This window comes from Anomaloglossus baeobatrachus, chromosome 3, assembly GCF_048569485.1.
Source record: "Anomaloglossus baeobatrachus isolate aAnoBae1 chromosome 3, aAnoBae1.hap1, whole genome shotgun sequence".
Taxonomy (NCBI): domain Eukaryota; kingdom Metazoa; phylum Chordata; class Amphibia; order Anura; family Aromobatidae; genus Anomaloglossus; species Anomaloglossus baeobatrachus.
In genome coordinates, this window is record NC_134355.1 from 689,377,379 (window position 1) to 689,399,751 (window position 22,373).

Here is a 22,373-nt window from a genome sequence, read left to right on the forward strand (position 1 = left end):
TGAAGGTCCAAGTATCGGCTCTACTAGCTCTGTATAATTACGATCTGGCAAGAGATCACTGGATTTCCCCCGTTCAAAGAGTGTTCTAGATCAAAGCCTAGGCGTAATGCAGCTCTTCCCCTTGAGATCTCAATCTCGTCCTGACAGGCTTAACAAATCCCCCATTTGAATTGGTTTTGGTTAAATATCTTGTGTTTAAAAACCATCATCCTGATAGCCCGAACATCTCCCCGTAGAGTTAGTGCCTGGATCTCACTATCGATAGACCCTCCTTTAATGCAATCTTTTGAGGCTAGAGTGGTCTTAAAACCAGACCCCGCGTATCTCCCGAAGGTAGTATCAAGATTTCATAGATCTCAGGATCTATTTTCTGTGTTGAGACTCCTAACAGGGGCTCCACGGACCTTTTTGATTTGCATATTTCCCAGGGGGACATGCACCTAGAATTTCACTGTGTTGAGCGCCTTTGCTGGCTGCCGGCAGTGTATTCGCTGGCTGGTCTCCCCGAGATCAGTGATTCTTTTGTCTTGTTGGTCTACTAGGCATAGCTCCCACCTTGCCAGAATCCTACTCCACACTCATGAGGGGCAATACCCCGAAACAGCTGTCTGTGGATGGATACCTGGCCTTGGTATTTTCCTTGTCATACCTTTAAACTCGTCAAGAGCTGGATGTTGACTAAAAGGGCCACTTAATATGGTGGTTATGGTGGTCTCCTAAGGGGAGCCACTCCTTGGCTAGGTCCTTCCCGGAGGGATATCTGGCTATTTTCTGTATTGAGACTCCTAACAGAGGCTCCACGGACCTTTTGGATAGATCTCAGAAGATTATACTTTCGCCCTTTTGCAATAAACCAAAGAATCAGGTGGAAAGAAGGGAATTTTGTTTACTTACCGTAAATTCCTTTTCTTCTAGCTCCAATTGGGAGACCCAGACAATTGGGTGTATAGCTTATGCCTCCGGAGGTCACACAAAGCATTACACTTAAAAGTGTAACCCCTCCCCTCTGCTATACACCCTCCCGTGCATCACGGGCTCCTCAGTTTTGGTGCAAAAGCAGGAAGGAGGAAACTTATAAATTGGTCTAAGGTAAATTCAATCCGAAGGATGTTCGGAGAACTTAAACCATGAACCAAGAACAATTCAACATGAACAACATGTGTACACAAAAGAACAACAGCCCGAAGGGAACAGGGGCGGGTGCTGGGTCTCCCAATTGGAGCTAGAAGAAAAGGAATTTACGGTAAGTAAACAAAATTCCCTTCTTCTTTGTCGCTCCATTGGGAGACCCAGACAATTGGGACGTCCAAAAGCAGTCCCTGGGTGGGTAATGAATACCCCGGTAATAGAGCCGAAAGACGGCCCCTTCCTACAGGTGGGCAACCGCCGCCTGGAGGACTCGCCTACCTAAGCTGGCATCTGCCAAAGCGTAGGTATGCACCTGATAGTGCTTCGTGAAAGTGTGCAGACTCGACCAGGTAGCCGCCTGACACACCTGCTGAGCCGTAGCCTGGTGCCGCAATGCCCAGGACGCACCCACGGCTCTGGTAGAATGGGCTTTCAGTCCTGAAGGAACCGGAAGGCCAGAAGAACGGTAGGCTTCAAGAATTGGTTCCTTGATCCACCGAGCCAAGGTTGACTTGGAAGCCTGCGACCCTTTACGCTGGCCAGCGACAAGGACAAAGAGCGCATCCGAGCGGCGCAGAGGCGCCGTACGAGAAATGTAGAGCCGGAGTGCTCTCACAAGATCTAACAAGTGCAAATCCTTTTCACATTGGTGAACTGGATGAGGACAAAAAGAAGGTAAGGCGATATCCTGATTGAGATGAAAAGGGGATACCACCTTCGGGAGAAATTCCGGAACCGGACGCAGAACCACCTTGTCCTGGTGAAACACCAGGAAGGGAGCTTTGCATGACAGTGCAGCTAGCTCAGACACTCTGCGAAGTGATGTGACTGCCACTAGGAAGACCACCTTCTGCGAGAGGCGAGAAAGAGAAATATCTCTCATTGGCTCGAAAGGTGGTTTCTGAAGAGCCATTAGCACCCTGTTCAGATCCCAGGGTTCTAGTGGGCGCTTGTAAGGGGGGACTATGTGGCAAACCCCCTGCAGGAACGTGCGTACTTGCGGAAGCCTTGCTAGACGCTTTTGAAAAAATACAGAGAGCGCCGAGACTTGTCCCTTAAGAGAGCCGAGAGACAGCCCCTTTTCCATTCCGGATTGAAGGAAAGACAGAAAAGTGGGCAAGGCAAATGGCCATGGACTAAAACCCTGATCAGAGCACCAGGATAAGAAGATCCTCCACGTCCTGTGGTAGATCTTGGCTGACGTTGGTTTCCTGGCCTGTCTCATAGTGGCAATGACCTCTTGAGATAACCCTGAAGACGCTAGAATCCAGGACTCAATGGCCACACAGTCAGGTTGAGGGCCGCAGAATTCAGATGGAAAAATGGCCCTTGAGACAGCAAGTCTGGTCGGTCTGGTAGTGCCCACGGTTGACCCACCATGAGATGCCACAGATCCGGGTACCACAACCTCCTTGGCCAGTCTGGGGCGACGAGGAGGGCGCGGCGGCAGTCGGACCTGATCTTGCGTAACACTCTGGGCAGCAGTGCCAGAGGAGGAAAGACACAAGGCAGTTGAAACTGCGACCAATCCTGAACTAAGGCGTCTGCCGCCAGAGCTCTGTGATCTTGAGACCGTGCCATGAATGCCGGGACCTTGTTGTTGTGCCGGGACGCCATTAGGTCGACGTCCGGCTTCCCCCAGCGGCAACAGATCTCTTGAAACACGTCCGGGTGAAGAGACCATTCCCCTGCGTCCATGCCCTGGCGACTGAGAAAGTCCGCTTCCCAGTTTTCCACGCCCGGGATGTGTACTGCGGAGATGGTGGAGGCTGTGGCTTCCACCCACAGCAGAATCCGCCGAACTTCCTGGAAGGCTTGCCGACTGCGCGTGCCGCCTTGGTGGTTGATGTATGCCACCGCCGTGGCGTTGTCCGACTGAATTCGGATCTGCCTGCCTTCCAGCCACGGCTGGAACGCCTTCAGGGCTAGATACACTGCCCTTATCTCCAGAACATTGATCTGAAGGGAGGACTCTGACTGAGTCCAGGTACCCTGAGCCCTGTGGTGGAGGAAGACCGCTCCCCACCCTGACAGACTCGCGTCCGTCGTGACCACAGCCCAGGATGGGGGCAGGAATGATTTCCCCTTCGACAAAGAAGTGGGAAGAAGCCACCACTGAAGGGATGTCTTGGCTGCCCGAGAAAGGGAGACGTTCCTGTCGAGGGACGTCGATTTCCTGTCCCATTTGCGGAGAATGTCCCATTGAAGAGGACGCAGATGAAACTGTGCAAATGGAACTGCCTCCATTGCTGCCACCATCTTCCCTAGGAAGTGCATGAGGCGTCTCAAGGGGTGCGACTGGGCTCGGAGGAGAGATCGCACCCCTGTCTGTAGGGATCGTTGTTTGTCCAGGGGAAGTTTCACTATCGCTGGGAGAGTGTGAAACTCCATCCCGAGATATGTCAGCGATTGTGTCGGTGTCAGTTTTGACTTTGGGAAATTGATGATCCACCCGAACCTCTGGAGTGTCTCCAGAGCAATGTTCAGGCTGTGTTGGCATGCCACCCGAGAGGGGGCCTTGACAAGAAGATCGTCCAAGTAAGGGATCACTGAGTGTCCCTGAGAGTGTAGGACTGCAACCACTGTTGCCATGACCTTGGTGAAGACCCGTGGGGCTGTTGCCAGGCCGAAAGGCAATGCCACGAACTGAAGGTGTTCGTCCCCGATGGCGAAACGCAGGAAGCGCTGATGCTCTGGTGCAATCGGCACGTGGAGATAAGCATCCCTGATGTCTATTGATGCCAGGAAGTCTCCTTGGGACATCGAGGCGATGACGGAGCGGAGAGATTCCATCCGGAATCGTCTGGTTTTCACGTGTTTGTTGAGCAGTTTGAGGTCCAGGACGGGACGGAAAGATCCGTCCTTTTTTGGTACGACAAACAAGTTGGAGTAAAAACCGTGACCCCATTGCTGAAGGGGAACGGGAATAACTACTCCTTCTGCCTTCAGAGAGTTCACCGCCTGCAGAAGAGCATCGGCTCGCTCGGGGGGCGGAGATGTTCTGAAGAAACGAATCGGAGGACGAGAATTGAACTCTATCCTGTAACCGTGAGACAGAATGTCTCTCACCCATCGGTCTTGGACATGTGGGAACCAGGCGTCGCAAAAGCGGGAGAGCCTGCCACCGACCGAGGATGCGGTTTGGGGAGTCCGCAAGTCATGAGGAGGCCGCTTTGGGAGCGGTTCCTCCGGCGGTCTTTTTAGGACGTGCCTTAGACCGCCATGAATCAATCAGAGTTCCTCTGATCCTTTTGAGGCCTGTTGGACGAGGAGAATTGAGACCTGCCTGAGGGCCGAAAGGACCGAAACCTCGATTGTACCTTCCGTTGTTGAGGTCTGTTAGGTTTGGACTGGGGTAAGGACGAGTCCTTACCCTTGGATTGTTTAATGATTTCATCCAATTGCTCGCCAAACAGACGGTCGCCAGAAAACGGCAAACCGGTTAAAAATTTCTTGGAAGCAGAGTCTGCCTTCCATTCACGTAGCCACATGGCCCTGCGGACTGCCACTGAATTGGCGGATGCTACCGCTGTACGGCTCGCAGAGTCTAGTACCGCATTCATGGCGTAGGACGCAAACGCCGACGCCTGAGAGGTTAATGACACAACCTGCGGAGTCGCGGCTCGTGTGAGTGCATTAATCTCAGACTGACAAGCTGAGATAGCTTGTAGTGCCCATACGGCAGCAAATGCCGGAGCAAAGGACACGCCGATAGCCTCATAGATGGATTTCATCAGGAGCTCTATCTGCCTGTCAGTGGCATCCTTTAGTGATGCACCATCTGCCACTGCAACTATGGATCTGGCCGCCAGTCTAGAGACTGGAGGATCCACCTTGGGACACTGGGCCCAACCCTTGACTACGTCAGGGGGGAAGGGATAACGTGTGTCATGAAGTCGCTTAGTAAAGCGCTTATCCGGAAAAGCTCGGTGCTTCTGGACTGCGTCTTTGAAGTCGGAGTGATCAAGAAACGCACTCCGTGTACGTTTGGGAAACCTAAAATGAAATTTCTCCTGCTGAGAAGCTGACTCCTCAATCGGAAGTGGTGGAGGAGAAAGATCTAACACCTGATTGATTGACGCTATAAGGTCGTTTACTATGGCGTCCCCTTCAGGCGTATCAAGGTTGAGCGCGGCGTCAGGATCAGAGTCCTGATCTGCCGCATCTGCCTCATCCTCCAGAGAGTCCTCATGCTGAGACCCTGAACAGTGTGATGAAGTTGAGGGACGCTCCCAGCGAGCCCGCTTCGTCGGTCTGGGACTGCGGTCCGTGTCGGAGTCCTCCCCTTGGGACCTATGAGTTGACCCAGGAGCTCTTTGCTGCTCCGACCGAGGGGGGCATGGGAGCAATGAATCAACAGTGCCCGGGGCCTGTATTACAGGTCTGGACTGCAAAGCTTCTAGTATCTTAGCAGACCATCTATCCATAGACTCAGCAAGTTTGTCAGCAAATACTGCAAACTCTGTCCCTGTCACCTGGACAGTGGGGGCCGGAGGTTCCACCTGGGCCGGGGGTCCCACCAGTGGCTGAGACTCCGGCTGAGTGAGTGTCACAGGGGCCGAGCATTGCACACAATGAGGGTAGGTGGAACCTGCAGGAAGCATTGCCGCACATGAGGTACAGGTTGCAAAGTAAGCCTGTGCCTTGGCACCCTTGCTTTTTGCAGACGACATGCTGTTTCTCCTCTTAGAATAATCAGTGAGGGTATATAGCCAAACGCTAACAGTGAGGCCGTACAGAGTAAATGTATACACTATAAGCATAGAAATATACAATTCGGCACCCAGGGGGACCAGCACCTAGTAACAGGTGCGGCTTACCGACCGCTCCCAGCGGTTGTGTGACCACCAGATCCCTGCCTGGGCCTCCCAGAGCTGTAAGCTCAGTTGTCTCCCCTCTGAAGTTCTCCAGCGTCTTGTAGCAATGGCTGCCGGCGTTCAGAGAGGAGGAGGGGGCCGTGGGCGTGCCTGTAAAAGTGCGGGAATCTGGTGCCCCACGGTGCTCAGTGAGGGGGGAGGAGGATACAAAGTATGCTCCTGCCCTCAGCGCTGACGTCCAGTGCAGCGTCCCGCCCTTACCCCTGACTGGCAGGCCCGGGGGCGGGAATATGCGGCACTAGGCCGCAAAAGCTGGGGACTAAAGTTATAAGCGCGGCCGGCAAACAAGCGCGGCCAGCGCGGTAGTCCCGGCGCACTAACACACCCAGCAGCTGCTGCAGTGTCCATCACCCAGGCGCACTATGCGCCGTCCCCAAGGGGACACAGAGTACCTCAGAGTCGCAGGGCCTTGTCCCTGATGATACCCGGCTCCTGTCCAGCAGATTCCCCCAGGGGCTGCGGAGGGAGCGCGGTCCCAGCGCCTGGTGACCGGTCAGGATCCCACTTCACCCAGAGCCCCTAAGGGATGGGGAAGGAAAACAGCATGTGGCTCCTGCCTGTGTACCCACAATGGGTACCTCAACCTTAACAGCACCGCCGACCCAAGTGGGGTGAGAAGGGAGCATGCTGGGGGCCCTGTATGGGCCCACTTTTCTTCCATCCGATATAGTCAGCAGCTGCTGCTGACTAAAATGTGGAGCTTGCGTGGATGTGTGCCTCCTTCCACAAAGCAATAAAACTGAGGAGCCCGTGATGCACGGGAGGGTGTATAGGCAGAGGGGAGGGGTTTACACTTTTAAGTGTAATGCTTTGTGTGACCTCCGGAGGCATAAGCTATACACCCAATTGTCTGGGTCTCCCAATGGAGCGACAAAGAAAGTGGCATTGTTTAGATGTTAGTCGTTATTTAAAGACCTGTAAGTTAGCAGTGCATGGAGAAGAGTCAAATCCTTGTTGGTGTCTTTTCAAGGCAGTAAGAAGGGGCTCAAGGTGTCAAAATCTACACCAGCAAGATGGATGAGGGAGGCTATTGGTTTAGCTTACTCACCTCGCGGTAAGGAGATACTGGTGGGTCTAAAGACTCACTCCGAGGGCAATGGCATCCTCTTGGGGGCAGAAAGATCGGAGGTCTCCATCGAATAGATCTGTAAGGCAGCTGGCTACGTGGTTTTTGCCCTTTACTTTCTACAAACACTAAGTCGGATCTGTCGTTTTCTGACCTCAATTTTGGGAGAAGGGTTCAGTAGGCTGTAGTCCCTCTCCAAGGATGTCTATTCTCTGTAATTCTCTCGTGATATGATCATGGGTGCTGGAAAAATGTGAAATAACTTACCAGTAATGTGTTTTTTATCCTGTAGTTTTCAAGTCCTTGAAGGGCTGATCCACTTTTGTGGTACCTTCATGGACTCAAGGGGAAAAACAAAACAAAACAAAAAACGAATTACCGGTAAGTAATTTTGTATTTTTTTTCTATTAAAAATCGAATTACCAGTAAGTAATTTTGTATTTTTTTCTATTATCCCCATAGTGACACAAGGGTATATTTTTCATGGGATAAATTTTAGTTTTGACACCATTCATTTACCAAATAATGCACCAAAGAACAGAGGGGAAAAAAACGGGATTAAATGGGGGAGAAAAAAAACCCAAACCTGTTCCAACACCAGAGACAACACAAGGATGGAAACCCTTAGATTTTTATTTTCAGTTTTGTGGTTACAGAGGCGTTGGCCCCTCTAGTGTCCTACACAGGTTCAAGATTGTAAATGACCGGATAAATAAATAAAAAGAAAAATTCTAAAAGAAAAACCAACTATTAATGACACCATGGACATTCGCACAGACACATATGGCACATCGGATGCAGCACACGGGAGCGAGCGATGATGGATGGATTGGTCCCGACCCGCATACAGTCCATTCCACTTCATGCTTAAGGCCGAGCTGAGGTTTTACATTTAAATTTTTTTTTCTCCTTTTAAACAAAAAAATAAAAGTTTTTTCCATCTGGGATAATTGCAACATTTTCGGGTAAAAAAAAAAAAAATCCCAAACATTTTGGTCAGATCCCAGAAAACTAAAAGCTGTAGAAAAAAAAAAAAAAAAAAACCAAAAAACAAAAACACCATTACATCAGTAGAAAGTCAGAACTTGTATCATTCAAATATTTACAGAAGTTTTTCACAAATTAAAAAAAAAAAAAAAAAAAAAATATAAAATAAAAATTCACATTTGACCTTGATTTTTCAAAACCTAAAATACTTAAATACTTCTCAGTCTGGCTTTGCAGCGGGTACACATGGATTTAGGGTTAGCTGCAAAAAAAAAAAAAAAAAAAAAAAAAAAAAAAAAAAAAAAAAAACCCCAAAAAAAAAACTAAAAAAGCACATACAAGTGAGAGCAGATTCAGATTATTCTTCCAGTCATAGAAAGCCGAAGCCAATGTTCCTGGTACTAGACAATGAGGTCGGGGGGGGAGGAAGGACACATCAGCCATCAAATTCCTATAATTTACCTTCTAATAACCTTTCTATTCTGATTTTATGGCTCCAAATTTCACAGTCTTATTAAGGTGTTAGTTGTCCATTTCTGTAGGACTCACAAGTTACTAATTTCAATGCATATTGGTGCAATACTGCTATTCTCCTGTAGTGGCCACTGCAGGGAAAATGTATAGCTGGAACATTCCCTGTGATCTGATCGCCGGGGATTTTAGCTTCCAGACTGCCGAGGATTTTAGTATCCTGACAGTCTAGAATTTTAGCTTCCTGACTGATGAGAATTTTTGCATCCTGACAGTCGAGGATTTTAGCTTCTTGATTGCTAGGGATTTTAGCATTCTGATTGCCGGGGATTTTAGCATCCTGACAGTGGTGGATTTAAGCTTTTTAATCGCCGAGGATTTTAGCTTTCTGATCACTGGGGATTTTAGCTTCCTGACAGTCGAGGATTTTAGCTTCCTGACAGTGGTGGATGAAAGCTTTTTGATCGCCGAGGATTTTAGCTTTTTGATCGCCGAGGATTTTAGCTTTCTGATTGCTGAGGATTTTAGCTTTTTGATCGCTGAGGATTTTAGCTTTGAGACTGAAGATGATGAAGTAAACCATAAAATCTTCTACAATTATGTACCACAGTGATTTAAATATTAACTCTGATGGCAAGAACAGACGGTCGTCTTCCCCCCCCCCCTCAAAATAAAAAAGTACATTTGTTCACGATTAAATAAAAATAATAAAATAAGCGGCTTCAACGTGAAGTCTGAAGAAATGGAAATAAAAAAAACAAATTGGCAATAACGTCTCATGGTGTAAATCAGAATCCAACCCCCTAAACAAAAATCACCGAGCGACATTATGACGACACCGTTACACGTGATACCACTTGGCCGCGCACTTGGGACCTCCAAGTGTACCCTGTCCATCGGGAAACAGACGGCTTTAGATACACTCTTCATTCAAGCACGGGAAAGAAGGTTTCAGATATAAAAAAAATAAAACAAAGAAAAAGACCACTAAAGAAAATCGGCATGCAAGTCTTTTCCCACCACCAAAAACGGGGAAACCAATAGAAAAAGTTAGCACCAGACGCAGGGATGAGAGGGAGGGGACGGCGGCCATCCCCCGATCTGCGGACGACATGGTGGATTTCTTGTAACCAGTTTAAGACGTATTTCAAGAATCTGATTAATAAAGGTGGGGGCTGCCCGGTGGTGTCCTGTGGCTCCTACCCTTGAGCTTAGGACCTGAGTAATGAGACAGAACCCCCCCCCCCCTCCAGTGATGCAACCAGCTGTGGGATGGATGGTCCATGTGCTCACCGCAGTTAAGGGGGAGGAGCTTCAGTGACTCCATCTGCAGCTTTTCTAGAAATACGCTCACATGGAAGACGTCAAACACCAGTAAACACTCCATCTGATGAGGACTCGGGGGCAGAGGAGGAATCCCGGAGGCTTCAGACATCAGTAGTAAACGGTCCTGAAAACAGGGACTCCTCTCTCCCCATGGGAAGTGATGCAAGGGGGTGGGTTGGGGGCGCCTGATCATAAAGCCTAATCGTATAATGTGAAGTGTTACAGCTTTCCAGTGCGTTTCAGCTTTTAATTTTGCCTTGAGATCTCCGCTTGCTGTCAGTGACAGGAAATTCTTGTCACAGTATCCGGTGCACTGCCGTGTTTAGCCTCTAGAACACAGTCCCCACCGCCGGTACAAACCCATTGGCAAGGCCAGCACCCAGTGCCCAACACCGGTACGAGCCCATCGGCAAGGCCAGCGCCCACCACCGGTATGAGCCCATTGGCAAGGCCAGCGCCGGTACGAGCCCATCGGCAAGGAAAGCACCCAACGCCGGTACGAGCCCATCAGCAAGGCCAGTGCCCAGTCCCCACCGCCGGTACAAACCCATCAGCAAAGCCAGTGCCCAGTCCCCACCGCCGGTACGAGGCCATCGGCAAGGCCAGTGCCCAGTCCCCACCGCCGGTACGAGGCCATCGGCAAGGCCAGTGCCCAGTCCCCACCGCCGGTACGAGGCCATCGGCAAGGCCAGTGCCCAGTCCCCACCGCCGGTACGAGGCCATCGGCAAGGCCAGTGCCCAGTCCCCACCGCCGGTACGAGGCCATCGGCAAGGCCAGTGCCCAGTCCCCACCGCCGGTACGAGGCCATCGGCAAGGCCAGTGCCCAGTCCCCACCGCCGGTACGAGGCCATCGGCAAGGCCAGTGCCCAGTCCCCACCGCCGGTACGAGGCCATCGGCAAGGCCAGTGCCCAGTCCCCACCGCCGGTACGAGGCCATCGGCAAGGCGAGCGCCCAGTCCCCACTGCCAATACGAATCCAATGGTAAAGGCCAGCACACAGCCGCCACCGCTGGTACGAGCCCATCGGCAAGATCAGCTCTGAATCTACACAAGCTTCCATTCACTGACAACAAGCAGATCTAGGGATTGCAGAACTTCACATTTACGAGGACGCACAGTACCTAGCGCTGGGGGGGGGGGGATGAGGAATTTAAAGAAACTGTAGAGGAGACGCCGGACACATTGTACGACGGACGCAGTGCAGCGATTGGATGAGGCAATATCACATGACCACTACGAGAAAATAAAAAGTTACCGTTAACGCAAGTCAATAAAACAAAATTAATGATTAAAAAATAAAAATAGAGCAGCCGGAGGGGTCTGTGTGAGCTCCGCGAGACGCGCGTGTGGTCCTGGTCAGTGCTGCTTCATCAGGGGCTTGTGCTGCGCCCGCGAAATCTCCAGTAACGCTTCATGTGCCGGGCAGCACAGGGTTCAATATTGTGGGGGGGGGGGGGGGGATGACGATGTCAGGCAGGTCCGGGGAGGGGGACATTCAGTTGGTCTATCATTCTGGACAGTAGTCTTGTAAGTTCCCCCTCCACCAGATCTGCGGCAGCGGTTTTCCTGGGTGGTGATGGACAAGGTTGGCGGAAGGTGCTGATCCGTCTTACAGGACCTCCGCAGACTGCAGGCCGATCTTCTCCTCCTCCTCTAGTCAGTCCGCACTCGGCTTCTTCAGGGAGAACGGGTAAATGTTGAAGTGTTTACTCAACTGGTTCACCTGCGAGCGCGAAACAGAAAAAAGGGGATCAGCGATTCCGAGATGGGGCCGTAGTTATTCACAGAGGGTTGTGTCACGATTTTATACCCCCAAAAGAATTGTATTTGCAAAAATTTCCACACCCACTAACTAATGAGGGGCACCAATACTGGTAAAAGAAGAGTTCCCTCGATCCCGAACACTTCCACCATGATCAGATGCTTCTTCTGTCCTCAGTTTGCGGATGAGGCACCCGGCGGCAGTTGAGGCACCCGGCGGCAGTTGAGGCACCCGGCGGCAGTTGAGGCACCCGGCGGCAGTTGAGGCACCCGGCGGCAGTTGAGGCACCCGGCGGCAGTTGAGGCACCCGGCGGCAGTTGAGGCACCCGGCGGCAGTTGAGGCACCCGGCGGCAGTTGAGGCACCCGGCGGCAGTTGAGGCACCCGGCGGCAGTTGAGGCACCCGGCGGCAGTTGAGGCACCCGGCGGCAGTTGAGGCACCCGGCGGCAGTTGAGGCACCCGGCGGCAGTTGAGGCACCCGGCGGCAGTTGAGGCACCCGGCGGCAGTTGAGGCACCCGGCGGCAGTTGAGGCACCCGGCGGCAGTTGAGGCACCCGGCGGCAGTTGAGGCACCCGGCGGCAGTTGAGGCACCCGGCGGCAGTTGAGGCACCCGGCGGCAGTTGAGGCACCCGGCGGCAGTTGAGGCACCCGGCGGCAGTTGAGGCACCCGGCGGCAGTTGAGGCACCCGGCGGCAGTTGAGGCACCCGGCGGCAGTTGAGGCACCCGGCGGCAGTTGAGGCACCCGGCGGCAGTTGAGGCACCCGGCGGCAGTTCATTCCCGCCCCGCACTGCGGCCGCAGCTCCCTGGTCCATGCCCAAGTTCATCTCCAACGTCCACCAAAGTGTAAGAGCTGCCCCGAGGGCCCAATCACTTGGTGGCCTGAGCTGAAGACCTAACTTTTGGGATGTGGCCCCCGGTCACGGGAGCAACCGCTACTCACCACTGTCACTCCGTAGTGTAGATGTGCGATGGTCACCAGCGCCGTCAAAACCACGAGCAGGAGCGCCTCCGTATCCTGAGAGTACCCAGAGACCACCACGAGCACCACCAGCGTCAGGGGGACGAGGAGCCAGCTGAGAGGTTGGCACCGGGTGTTACTCATCTGACACACGATCAGCTGGCACTGGGAGGGGGGACACGAGGGGGAACAATGAGCGGGAGGAAGATGGAGGCAGACAAGCAAGAGCGCGGAGACACTTACCGTGATGTTAGCAAAGGTGGTGCCCACCATGAAGTAGAAGAGCCGGGGGTGAGAGTCGAGGATGTGAGAGGGCGAGGCGAATACCCACAGCGTGGACAGGATGAAGAGCAGCACGGGGGAGATGAGCGGCAGCATGAACTCGTACAGCGTCGCGTGCTTCAGAGTGTTGTTCCGATATCCCCTGCCCAACGAGAAATAAAGGTGAAGACCATCCGAGGAAACATAACCCAATATTGGCCAGTGGCTCCTAGGAGGGCTAGTCCCTTCTCCAGCAGCCATTACATGAGGTGGAGCGCATGCTAAGGGCACAGGTCAGAGCCGCATACTCGGGAACGGTGGACCCCCGCAGTCAGACCCCCAGCAATCGGCAAGTCATCCCCTGTAAGATCCTAGGCCTAAGGAGACACCAGACAGTAGGGCGATGGTCCAATGACCCAACACTTACTTGTAAACATTGTACAGACTCATAGGAAGGGTCACGGTCAGCGCGCAACCTGCAAAACAAAGATGGCGGTGCTGAGCGGGAACGGGACAAGACGGCGGCAACAAACAGCGGGGGGGGGGGGGGGGGCGCGGCTGCTAGAAAAACTGCTCACTAGTTACGGGGCAGAAGCTGCCTCCATATTTGCCATTTCCATCTCTGCATCAAAGCTGATAGCATGGTCAGGTGTGAACAATGGCAAATACAAAATAAAAGTGTGGAAAAACAACAGAAAAACCAGAAAGTGAGCGCGACGCCCTGAACATGAGGGGTCTTACCCACAATCATCGTCGTAAAGAGGTCTCTGTATAGAATGGTGTAGAAGGCAGGTTTATACCAGGCCTCAACCCCGACCACGGCCGTTACCAGGTACACTCCGGAGATGGTCTGCAAGAGAATAGTGAAGCCATCAGTGCGGGATGGTGGGGAGGTGGGGAGGTTTTGGTGCGGAATGGACCCCTCCTTGATGCGCATGCACACACAGGCCCCCCTCCCCCCCATGATGGACACGCGGCGTCCAGCTGCCGCAGGACTCCCCCCCCCCCCCCTCCCCATGATGGACAAGCGGTACCCGGATGACGCAGGCCCCCCCCCCGCCCCACGATGGACACGCGCCGCCGGCTGACGCAGGCCCCCCACACGATGGACATGCCATGCCCAGCTGACGCAGGTCCCCCCCCCCCACGATGGACACGCCGCGCACGGCTGACTCAGGCCCCTCCCCACGATGGATACGCGGCGCCCGGCTGACGTAGCCCCCACCACAATGGACACGCGGCACTCGGCTGACGCAGGTCCCCCCCCCCACGATGGACACGCGGCGCCCGGCTGACGCAGGATCCCCCCCACGATGGGCACATCTACTGCAGATGCCTCATTATGTATATGCAGCGCTAGGCTGCCGCTGACCCACACGATGTGCATGCATCGCCCCACTGCTGCTGATCTCATGATGCACATGCACCACCCCAACTGCCGCTGACCCCCACGATGCGCATGCACCCAGTAGCCACTATCCCACATATTACACCCCCTGTTGTGTATGCTGTTCTACCATTCGCACCGCACAGCCTGGGCACACTTACCACCTGGCTCAGGTCGTACCCCCAGGGCAGAAACAGGATTCCAGTGTTGTATTTTTCCCAGTGGGACAGGATGAAGGAGAACAGCACCACCCACAGGAGGATGTAGAGGACCATGACGCTGACCCCCGTCTCCCCGCGTCCGAAAATGGAGTATACGGTCACCACGAAGTATATGCAGGCCCAGCTGTCCAGGCCGTGGTCAAACAGCTCCCCCAGCGGAGTGCTGGAGTTAGTCCTGCGCGCCTGCTTACCGTCCACACCGTCTGTAAGGGGAAGAATAATGACACCATCACTGCCGAGCCCCCCGACCAGCCCGAGCTGTATGGGGTAGCCCCTTAATATGGTTTTCCCAGATTCATAAGTTACAGTCTAATTGTAGGGAAGGGGATAATGTACTGATATTAGGAAAAAGCTCCCGAGACCCCCCTATCCTGAGAATAGGCCCGACCTCCCCTCTAGTCAGACGCCTTTCTGCAGAATCCATTTGTCAAAAAGGGGGGTGGGGGTGGGGGGGTCCAAGGGGTCTGTGATTGGAACCCAAGGATCTTTTTGAGTGGGAAATCCGCTCGAGCACCTAGATGGCCATGATGGGGGAAATAAATCAGGCAGCTCATTGGCACCAAGCAATTTAGGAGGCTGATGGAAGCCAGAATAATGCCTCCCATGGACACCGTACCACGGTCACCGCCGTCACAGCGACAGGAGCAGGCTCGGGTCGCCGCCGTCACAGCGACAGGAGCAGGCTCGGGTCGCCGCCGTCACAGCGACAGGAGCAGGCTCGGGTCGCCGCCGTCACAGCGACAGGAGCAGGCTCGGGTCGCCGCCTTCACAGTGACCGGAGCTGGCTCGGGGACAGAGGATAGAGTCAGAGACACCACGCAGCGTTGCGGACTCACCCAGGGTGTAGGCGGTGAAGTTCAGCAGACCGGCTACGATCCACACCCAGCTGGGCACGTGTTCATGACCCGCGGCTGCACGACAAGGACACAGGTGAGGACAGAGAGCATATGGGGAGACATTTTTATCTTTTAGTGTGGGCATATCTCTACCCCATTTACAGGGCAACAGAAAAATATCCGGGGTGAGACGGCGTCCACCGACCTGAGGCGTAGAAATCCGGGTCAAAATACGCCATCATGAAGAAATTGAAGACGAGCAGCAAGAAACCGCTAAATGTGATCAGATTTGGCGCCAACCACCTGGGGAAAAACTGAAGAGACAGAGGTGAGCGCCACAGACCCAGGAGAAGCCGTCACCGCAGGACATAGGACCGGCCGCTCCCAACAACCAGATGCTGGCGGAACGGTCACTCACCTTTACTATGGAGTTCCAGAACGGGTGCATGACGTAGAGGGACAGGGGGTTGGTGTCCACCGCACTGTACTGCAAGGGGAAGAACAGAGGAGCGTCACACTCCGGCCACACCGACAACACCGAGCGCAACACAGGGGAAGAGAGCAGAGGAGCGTCACACTCCGGCCACACCGACAACACCAAGCGCAACACAGGGGAAGAGAGCAGAGGAGCGTCACACTCCGGCCACACCGACAACACCGAGCGCAACAAAGGGGAAGAGAGCAGAGGAGCGTCACACTCCGGCCACACCGACAACACCGAGCGCAACACAGCGGAAGAGAGCAGAGGAGCGTCACACTCCGGCCACACCGACAACACCGAGCGCAACACAGGGGAAGAGAGCAGAGGAGCGTCACACTCCGGACACACCGACAACACCGAGCGCAACACAGGGGAAGAGAGCAGAGGAGTGTCACACCCCGAACACACCAACAACACCGAGCGCAACACAGGGGAAGAGAGCAGAGGAGCGTCACACCCCGGACACACCAACAACACCGAGCGCAACACAGGGGAAGAGAGCAGAGGAGCGTCACACCCCGGACACACCAACAACACCGAGCGCAACACAGGGGAAGAGAGCAGAGGAGCGTCACACTCCGGACACACCAACAACACCGAGCGCAACACAGGGGAAGAGAGCAGAGGAGCGCCACATCCCGGACAGACTGAGCGCAACACAGGGGAAGAGAGCAGAGGAGTGTCACACTCCGGACACACCGACAACACCGAGCGCAACACAGGGGAAGAGAGCAGAGGAGCGTCACATCCAGGACACACTGAGCGCAACACAGGGGAAGAGAGCAGAAGAGCGTCACACCTCGGACACACCAACAACACCGAGCGCAACACAGGGGAAGAGAGCAGAGGAGCGTCACACCCCGGACACACCAACAACACCGAGCGCAACACAGGGGAAGAGAGCAGAGGAGCGTCACACCCCGGACACACCAACAACACCGAGCGCAACACAGGGGAAGAGAGCAGAGGAGCGTCACACTCCGGACACACCAACAACACCGAGCGCAACACAGGGGAAGAGAGCAGAGGAGCAACACACCCCGGACACACCAACAACACCGAGCGCAACACAGGGGAAGAGAGCAGAGGAGCGCCACATCCCGGACAGACTGAGCGCAACACAGGGGAAGAGAGCAGAGGAGTGTCACACTCCGGACACACCGACAACACCGAGCGCAACACAGGGGAAGAGAGCAGAGGAGCGTCACATCCAGGACACACTGAGCGCAACACAGGGGAAGAGAGCAGAGGAGCGTCACATCCAGGACACACTGAGCGCAACACAGGGGAAGAGAGCAGAGGAGCGTCGCACCCAGGACACACCGACAACACCGAGCGCAACACAGGGGAAGAGAGCAGAGGAGCGTCACATCCAGGACACACCGACAACACCGAGCGCAACACAGGGGAAGAGAGCAGAGGAGCGCCACATCCCGGACACACCGACAACACCGAGCGCAACACAGGGGAAGAGAGCAGAAGAGCGTCACACCCTGGACACACCGACAACACTGAGCGCAACATAGGGGAAGAGAGCAGAGGAGCGCCACATCCCGGACACACCAACAACACCGAGCGCAACACAGGGGAAGAAAGCAGAGGAGCGCCACATCCCGGACACACCAACAACACTGAGCGCAACACAGGGGAAAAGAGCAGAGGAGCGTCACATCCCGGACACACTGAGCGCAACACAGGGGAAGAGAGCAGAGGAGCGTCACACCCCGGACACACCGACAACACCGAGCGCAACACAGGGGAAGAGAGCAGAGGAGCGTCACACTCCGGACACACCGACAACACCGAGCGCAACACAGGGGAAGAGAGCAGAGGAGCGTCACATCCCGGACACACCGACAACACCGAGCGCAACACAGGGGAAGAGAGCAGAGGAGCGCCACATCCCGGACACACCGACAACACCGAGCGCAACACAGGGGAAGAGAGCAGAGGAGCGCCACATCCCGGACACACCGACAACACCGAGCGCAACACAGGGGAAGAGAGCAGAGGAGCGTCACACCCAGGACACACCGACAACACCGAGCGCAATACAGGGGAAGAGAGCAGAGGAGCGCCACATCCCGGACACACTGAGCGCAACACAGAGGAAGAGAGCAGAGGAGCGTCACACCCCGGACACACCGACAACACTGAGCGCAACACAGGGGAAGAGAGCAGAAGAGCGTCACACCCTGGACACACCGACAACACTGAGCGCAACACAGGGGAGGAGAGCAGAGGAGCGCCACATCCCGGACACACCGACAACACTGAGCGCAACACAGGGGAAGAGAGCAGAGGAGCGTCACACCCAGGACACACCGACAACACCGAGCGCAACACAGGGGAAGAGAGCAGAGGAGCGCCACATCCCAGACACACCAACAACACTGAGCGCAACACAGAGGAAGAGAGCAGAGGAGCGTCACATCCCGGACACACTGAGCGCAACACAGGGGAAGAGAGCAGAGGAGCGTCACACTCCGGACACACCGACAACACCGAGCGCAACACAGAGGAAGAGAGCAGAGGAGCGTCACACCCCGGACACACCGACAACACCGAGCGCAACACAGGGGAAGAGAGCAGAGGAGCGTCACACCCAGGACACACCGACAACACCGAGCGCAACACAGGGGAAGAGAGCAGAGGAGCGCCACATCCCGGACACACTGAGCGCAACACAGAGGAAGAGAGCAGAGGAGCGTCACACCCCGGACACACCGACAACAATGAGCGCAACACAGGGGAAGAGAGCAGAAGAGCGTCACACCCTGGACACACCGACAACACTGAGCGCAACACAGGGGAAGAGAGCAGAAGAGCGTCACACCCTGGACACACCGACAACACTGAGCGCAACACAGGGGAGGAGAGCAGAGGAGCGCCACATCCCGGACACACCGACAACACTGAGCGCAACACAGGGGAAGAGAGCAGAGGAGCGTCACACCCAGGACACACCGACAACACCGAGCGCAACACAGGGGAAGAGAGCAGAGGAGCGCCACATCCCGGACACACCAACAACACTGAGCGCAACACAGGGGAAGAGAGCAGAGGAGCGCCACATCCCGGACACACTGAGCGCAACACAGAGGAAGAGAGCAGAGGAGCGTCACATCCCGGACACACTGAGCGCAACACAGGGGAAGAGAGCAGAGGAGCGTCACACTCCGGACACACCGACAACACCGAGCGCAACACAGAGGAAGAGAGCAGAGGAGCGTCACACCCCGGACACACCGACAACACCGAGCGCAACACAGGGGAAGAGAGCAGAGGAGCGTCACACTCCGGACACACCGACAACACCGAGCGCAACACAGGGGAAGAGAGCAGAGGAGCGTCACACTCCGGACACACCGACAAAACCGAGCGCAACACAGGGGAAGAGAGCAGAGGAGCGTCACACCCTGGACACACCGACAAAACCGAGCGCAACACAGGGGAAGAGAGCAGAGGAGCATCACACCCAGGACACACCGACAAAACCGAGCGCAACACAGGGGAAGAGAGCAGAGGAGCAACACACCCCGGACACACCGACAACACCGAGCGCAACACAGGGGAAGAGAGCAGAGGAGCGTCACACCCCGGACACACCAACAACACCGAGCGCAACACAGGGGAAGAGAGCAGAGGAGCAACACACCCCGGACACACCGACAACACCGAGCGCAACACAGGGGAAGAGAGCAGAGGAGCAACACACCCCGGACACACCAACAACACCGAGCGCAACACAGGGGAAGAGAGCAGAGGAGCGTCACATCCCGGCTACACCGACAACACCGAGCGCAACACAGGGGAAGAGAGCAGAGGAGCGTCACATCCCGGCCACACCAACAACACCGAGCGCAACACAGGGGAAGAGAGCAGAGGAGCGTCACATCCCGGCCACACCAACAACACCGAGCGCAACACAGGGGAAGAGAGCAGAGGAGCAACACACCCCGGACACACCGACAACACCGAGCGCAACACAGGGGAAGAGAGCAGAGGAGCGTCACATCCAGGACACACTGAGCGCAACACAGGGCAAGAGAGCAGAGGAGCGTCACATCCCGGACACACTGAGCGCAACACAGGGGAAGAGAGCAGAGGAGCGTCGCACCCCGGACACACCGACAACACCGAGCGCAACACAGGGGAAGAGAGCAGAGGAGCGTCACACCCAGGACACACCGACAACACCGAGCGCAACACAGGGGAAGAGAGCAGAGGAGCGCCACATCCCGGACACACTGAGCGCAATACAGAGGAAGAGAGCAGAGGAGCGTCACACCCCGGACACACCGACAACAATGAGCGCAACACAGGGGAAGAGAGCAGAAGAGCGTCACACCCTGGACACACCGACAACACTGAGCGCAACACAGGGGAAGAGAGCAGAGGAGCGACACCCCCCCGGACACACCGACAACACCGAGCGCAACACAGGGGAAGAGAGCAGAGGAGCGTCACATCCAGGACACACCGACAACACCGAGCGCAACACAGAGGAAGAGAGCAGAGGAGCGCCACATCCCGGACACACCAACAACACCGAGCGCAACACAGGGGAAGAGAGCAGAGGAGCGCCACATCCCGGACACACCGACAACACCGAGCGCAACACAGAGGAAGAGAGCAGAGGAGCGTCACACCCCGGATACACCGACAACAATGAGCGCAACACAGGGGAAGAGAGCAGAAGAGCGTCACACCCTGGACACACCGACAACACTGAGCGCAACACAGGGGAAGAGAGCAGAAGAGCGTCACACCCTGGACACACCAACAACACTGAGCGCAACATAGGGGAAGAGAGCAGAGGAGCGCCACATCCCGGACACACCAACAACACCGAGCGCAACACAGGGGAAGAAAGCAGAGGAGCGTCACACCCAGGACACACCGACAACACCGAGCGCAACACAGGGGAAGAGAGCAGAGGAGCGCCACATCCCGGACACACCAACAACACTGAGCGCAACACAGAGGAAGAGAGCAGAGGAGCGTCACATCCCGGACACACTGAGCGCAACACAGGGGAAGAGAGCAGAGGAGCGTCACACCCAGGACACACCGACAACACCGAGCGCAACACAGGGGAAGAGAGCAGAGGAGCGACACCCCCCCGGACACACCGACAACACCGAGCGCAACACAGGGGAAGAGAGCAGAGGAGCGTCACACTCCGGACACACCGACAACACCGAGCGCAACACAGGGGAAGAGAGCAGAGGAGCGTCACATCCCGGACACACCGACAACACCGAGCGCAACACAGGGGAAGAGAGCAGAGGAGCGCCACATCCCGGACACACCGACAACACCGAGCGCAACACAGGGGAAGAGAGCAGAGGAGCGTCACACCCAGGACACACCGACAACACCGAGCGCAACACAGGGGAAGAGAGCAGAGGAGCGCCACATCCCGGACACACTGAGCGCAACACAGAGGAAGAGAGCAGAGGAGCGTCACACCCCGGACACACCGACAACAATGAGCGCAACACAGGGGAAGAGAGCAGAAGAGCGTCACACCCTGGACACACCGACAACACTGAGCGCAACACAGGGGAAGAGAGCAGAAGAGCGTCACACCCTGGACACACCGACAACACTGAGCGCAACACAGGGGAGGAGAGCAGAGGAGCGCCACATCCCGGACACACCGACAACACTGAGCGCAACACAGGGGAAGAGAGCAGAGGAGCGTCACACCCAGGACACACCGACAACACCGAGCGCAACACAGGGGAAGAGAGCAGAGGAGCGCCACATCCCGGACACACCAACAACACTGAGCGCAACACAGGGGAAGAGAGCAGAGGAGCGCCACATCCCGGACACACCAACAACACTGAGCGCAACACAGAGGAAGAGAGCAGAGGAGCGTCACATCCCGGACACACTGAGCGCAACACAAGGGAAGAGAGCAGAGGAGCGTCACACTCCGGACACACCGACAACACCGAGCGCAACACAGAGGAAGAGAGCAGAGGAGCGTCACACCCCGGACACACCGACAACACCGAGCGCAACACAGGGGAAGAGAGCAGAGGAGCGTCACACCCAGGACACACCGACAACACCGAGCGCAACACAGGGGAAGAGAGCAGAGGAGCGCCACATCCCGGACACACTGAGCGCAACACAGAGGAAGAGAGCAGAGGAGCGTCACACCGACAACAATGAGCGCAACACAGGGGAAGAGAGCAGAAGAGCGTCACACCCTGGACACACCGACAACACTGAGCGCAACACAGAGGAAGAGAGCAGAGGAGCGTCACACTCCGGACACACCGACAACACCGAGCGCAACACAGGGGAAGAGAGCAGAGGAGCGTCACCCCCCGGACACACCGACAACACCGAGCGCAACACAGGGGAAGAGAGCAGAGGAGCGTCACACTCCGGACACACCGACAACACCGAGCGCAACACAGGGGAAGAGAGCAGAGGAGCGTCACACTCCGGACACACCGACAACACCGAGCGCAACACAGGGGAAGAGAGCAGAGGAGCGTCACACTCCGGACACACCGACAACACCGAGCGCAACACAGGGGAAGAGAGCAGAGGAGCGTCACACTCCGGACACACCGACAACACCG

General features: G+C 55.5%; 1 protein-coding gene across 2 annotated transcripts in view; it reads right to left on the reverse strand.

Moving 5' to 3' along the window:
* Positions 1-7,686: 7,686 nt before the first annotated feature.
* Positions 7,687-22,373, reverse strand: part of SELENOI (selenoprotein I) — a 24,085-nt gene continuing 9,398 nt past the window's right edge. The window contains exons 2-10 of one of the 2 annotated variants that reach the window (XM_075341315.1): positions 15,703-15,771; positions 15,490-15,598; positions 15,285-15,359; positions 14,389-14,651; positions 13,582-13,690; positions 13,268-13,316; positions 12,823-13,003; positions 12,562-12,744; positions 7,687-11,579 (exon numbers count right to left, since the gene is read on the reverse strand). In XM_075341315.1, the coding sequence (XP_075197430.1) occupies positions 11,466-11,579; positions 12,562-12,744; positions 12,823-13,003; positions 13,268-13,316; positions 13,582-13,690; positions 14,389-14,651; positions 15,285-15,359; positions 15,490-15,598; positions 15,703-15,771 (1,152 nt within the window). In that variant the 3' untranslated portion in view covers positions 7,687-11,465. The remainder of the gene's footprint in view (positions 11,580-12,561; positions 12,745-12,822; positions 13,004-13,267; positions 13,317-13,581; positions 13,691-14,388; positions 14,652-15,284; positions 15,360-15,489; positions 15,599-15,702; positions 15,772-22,373) is intronic. The other variant, XM_075341316.1, reaches the window with a different exon arrangement.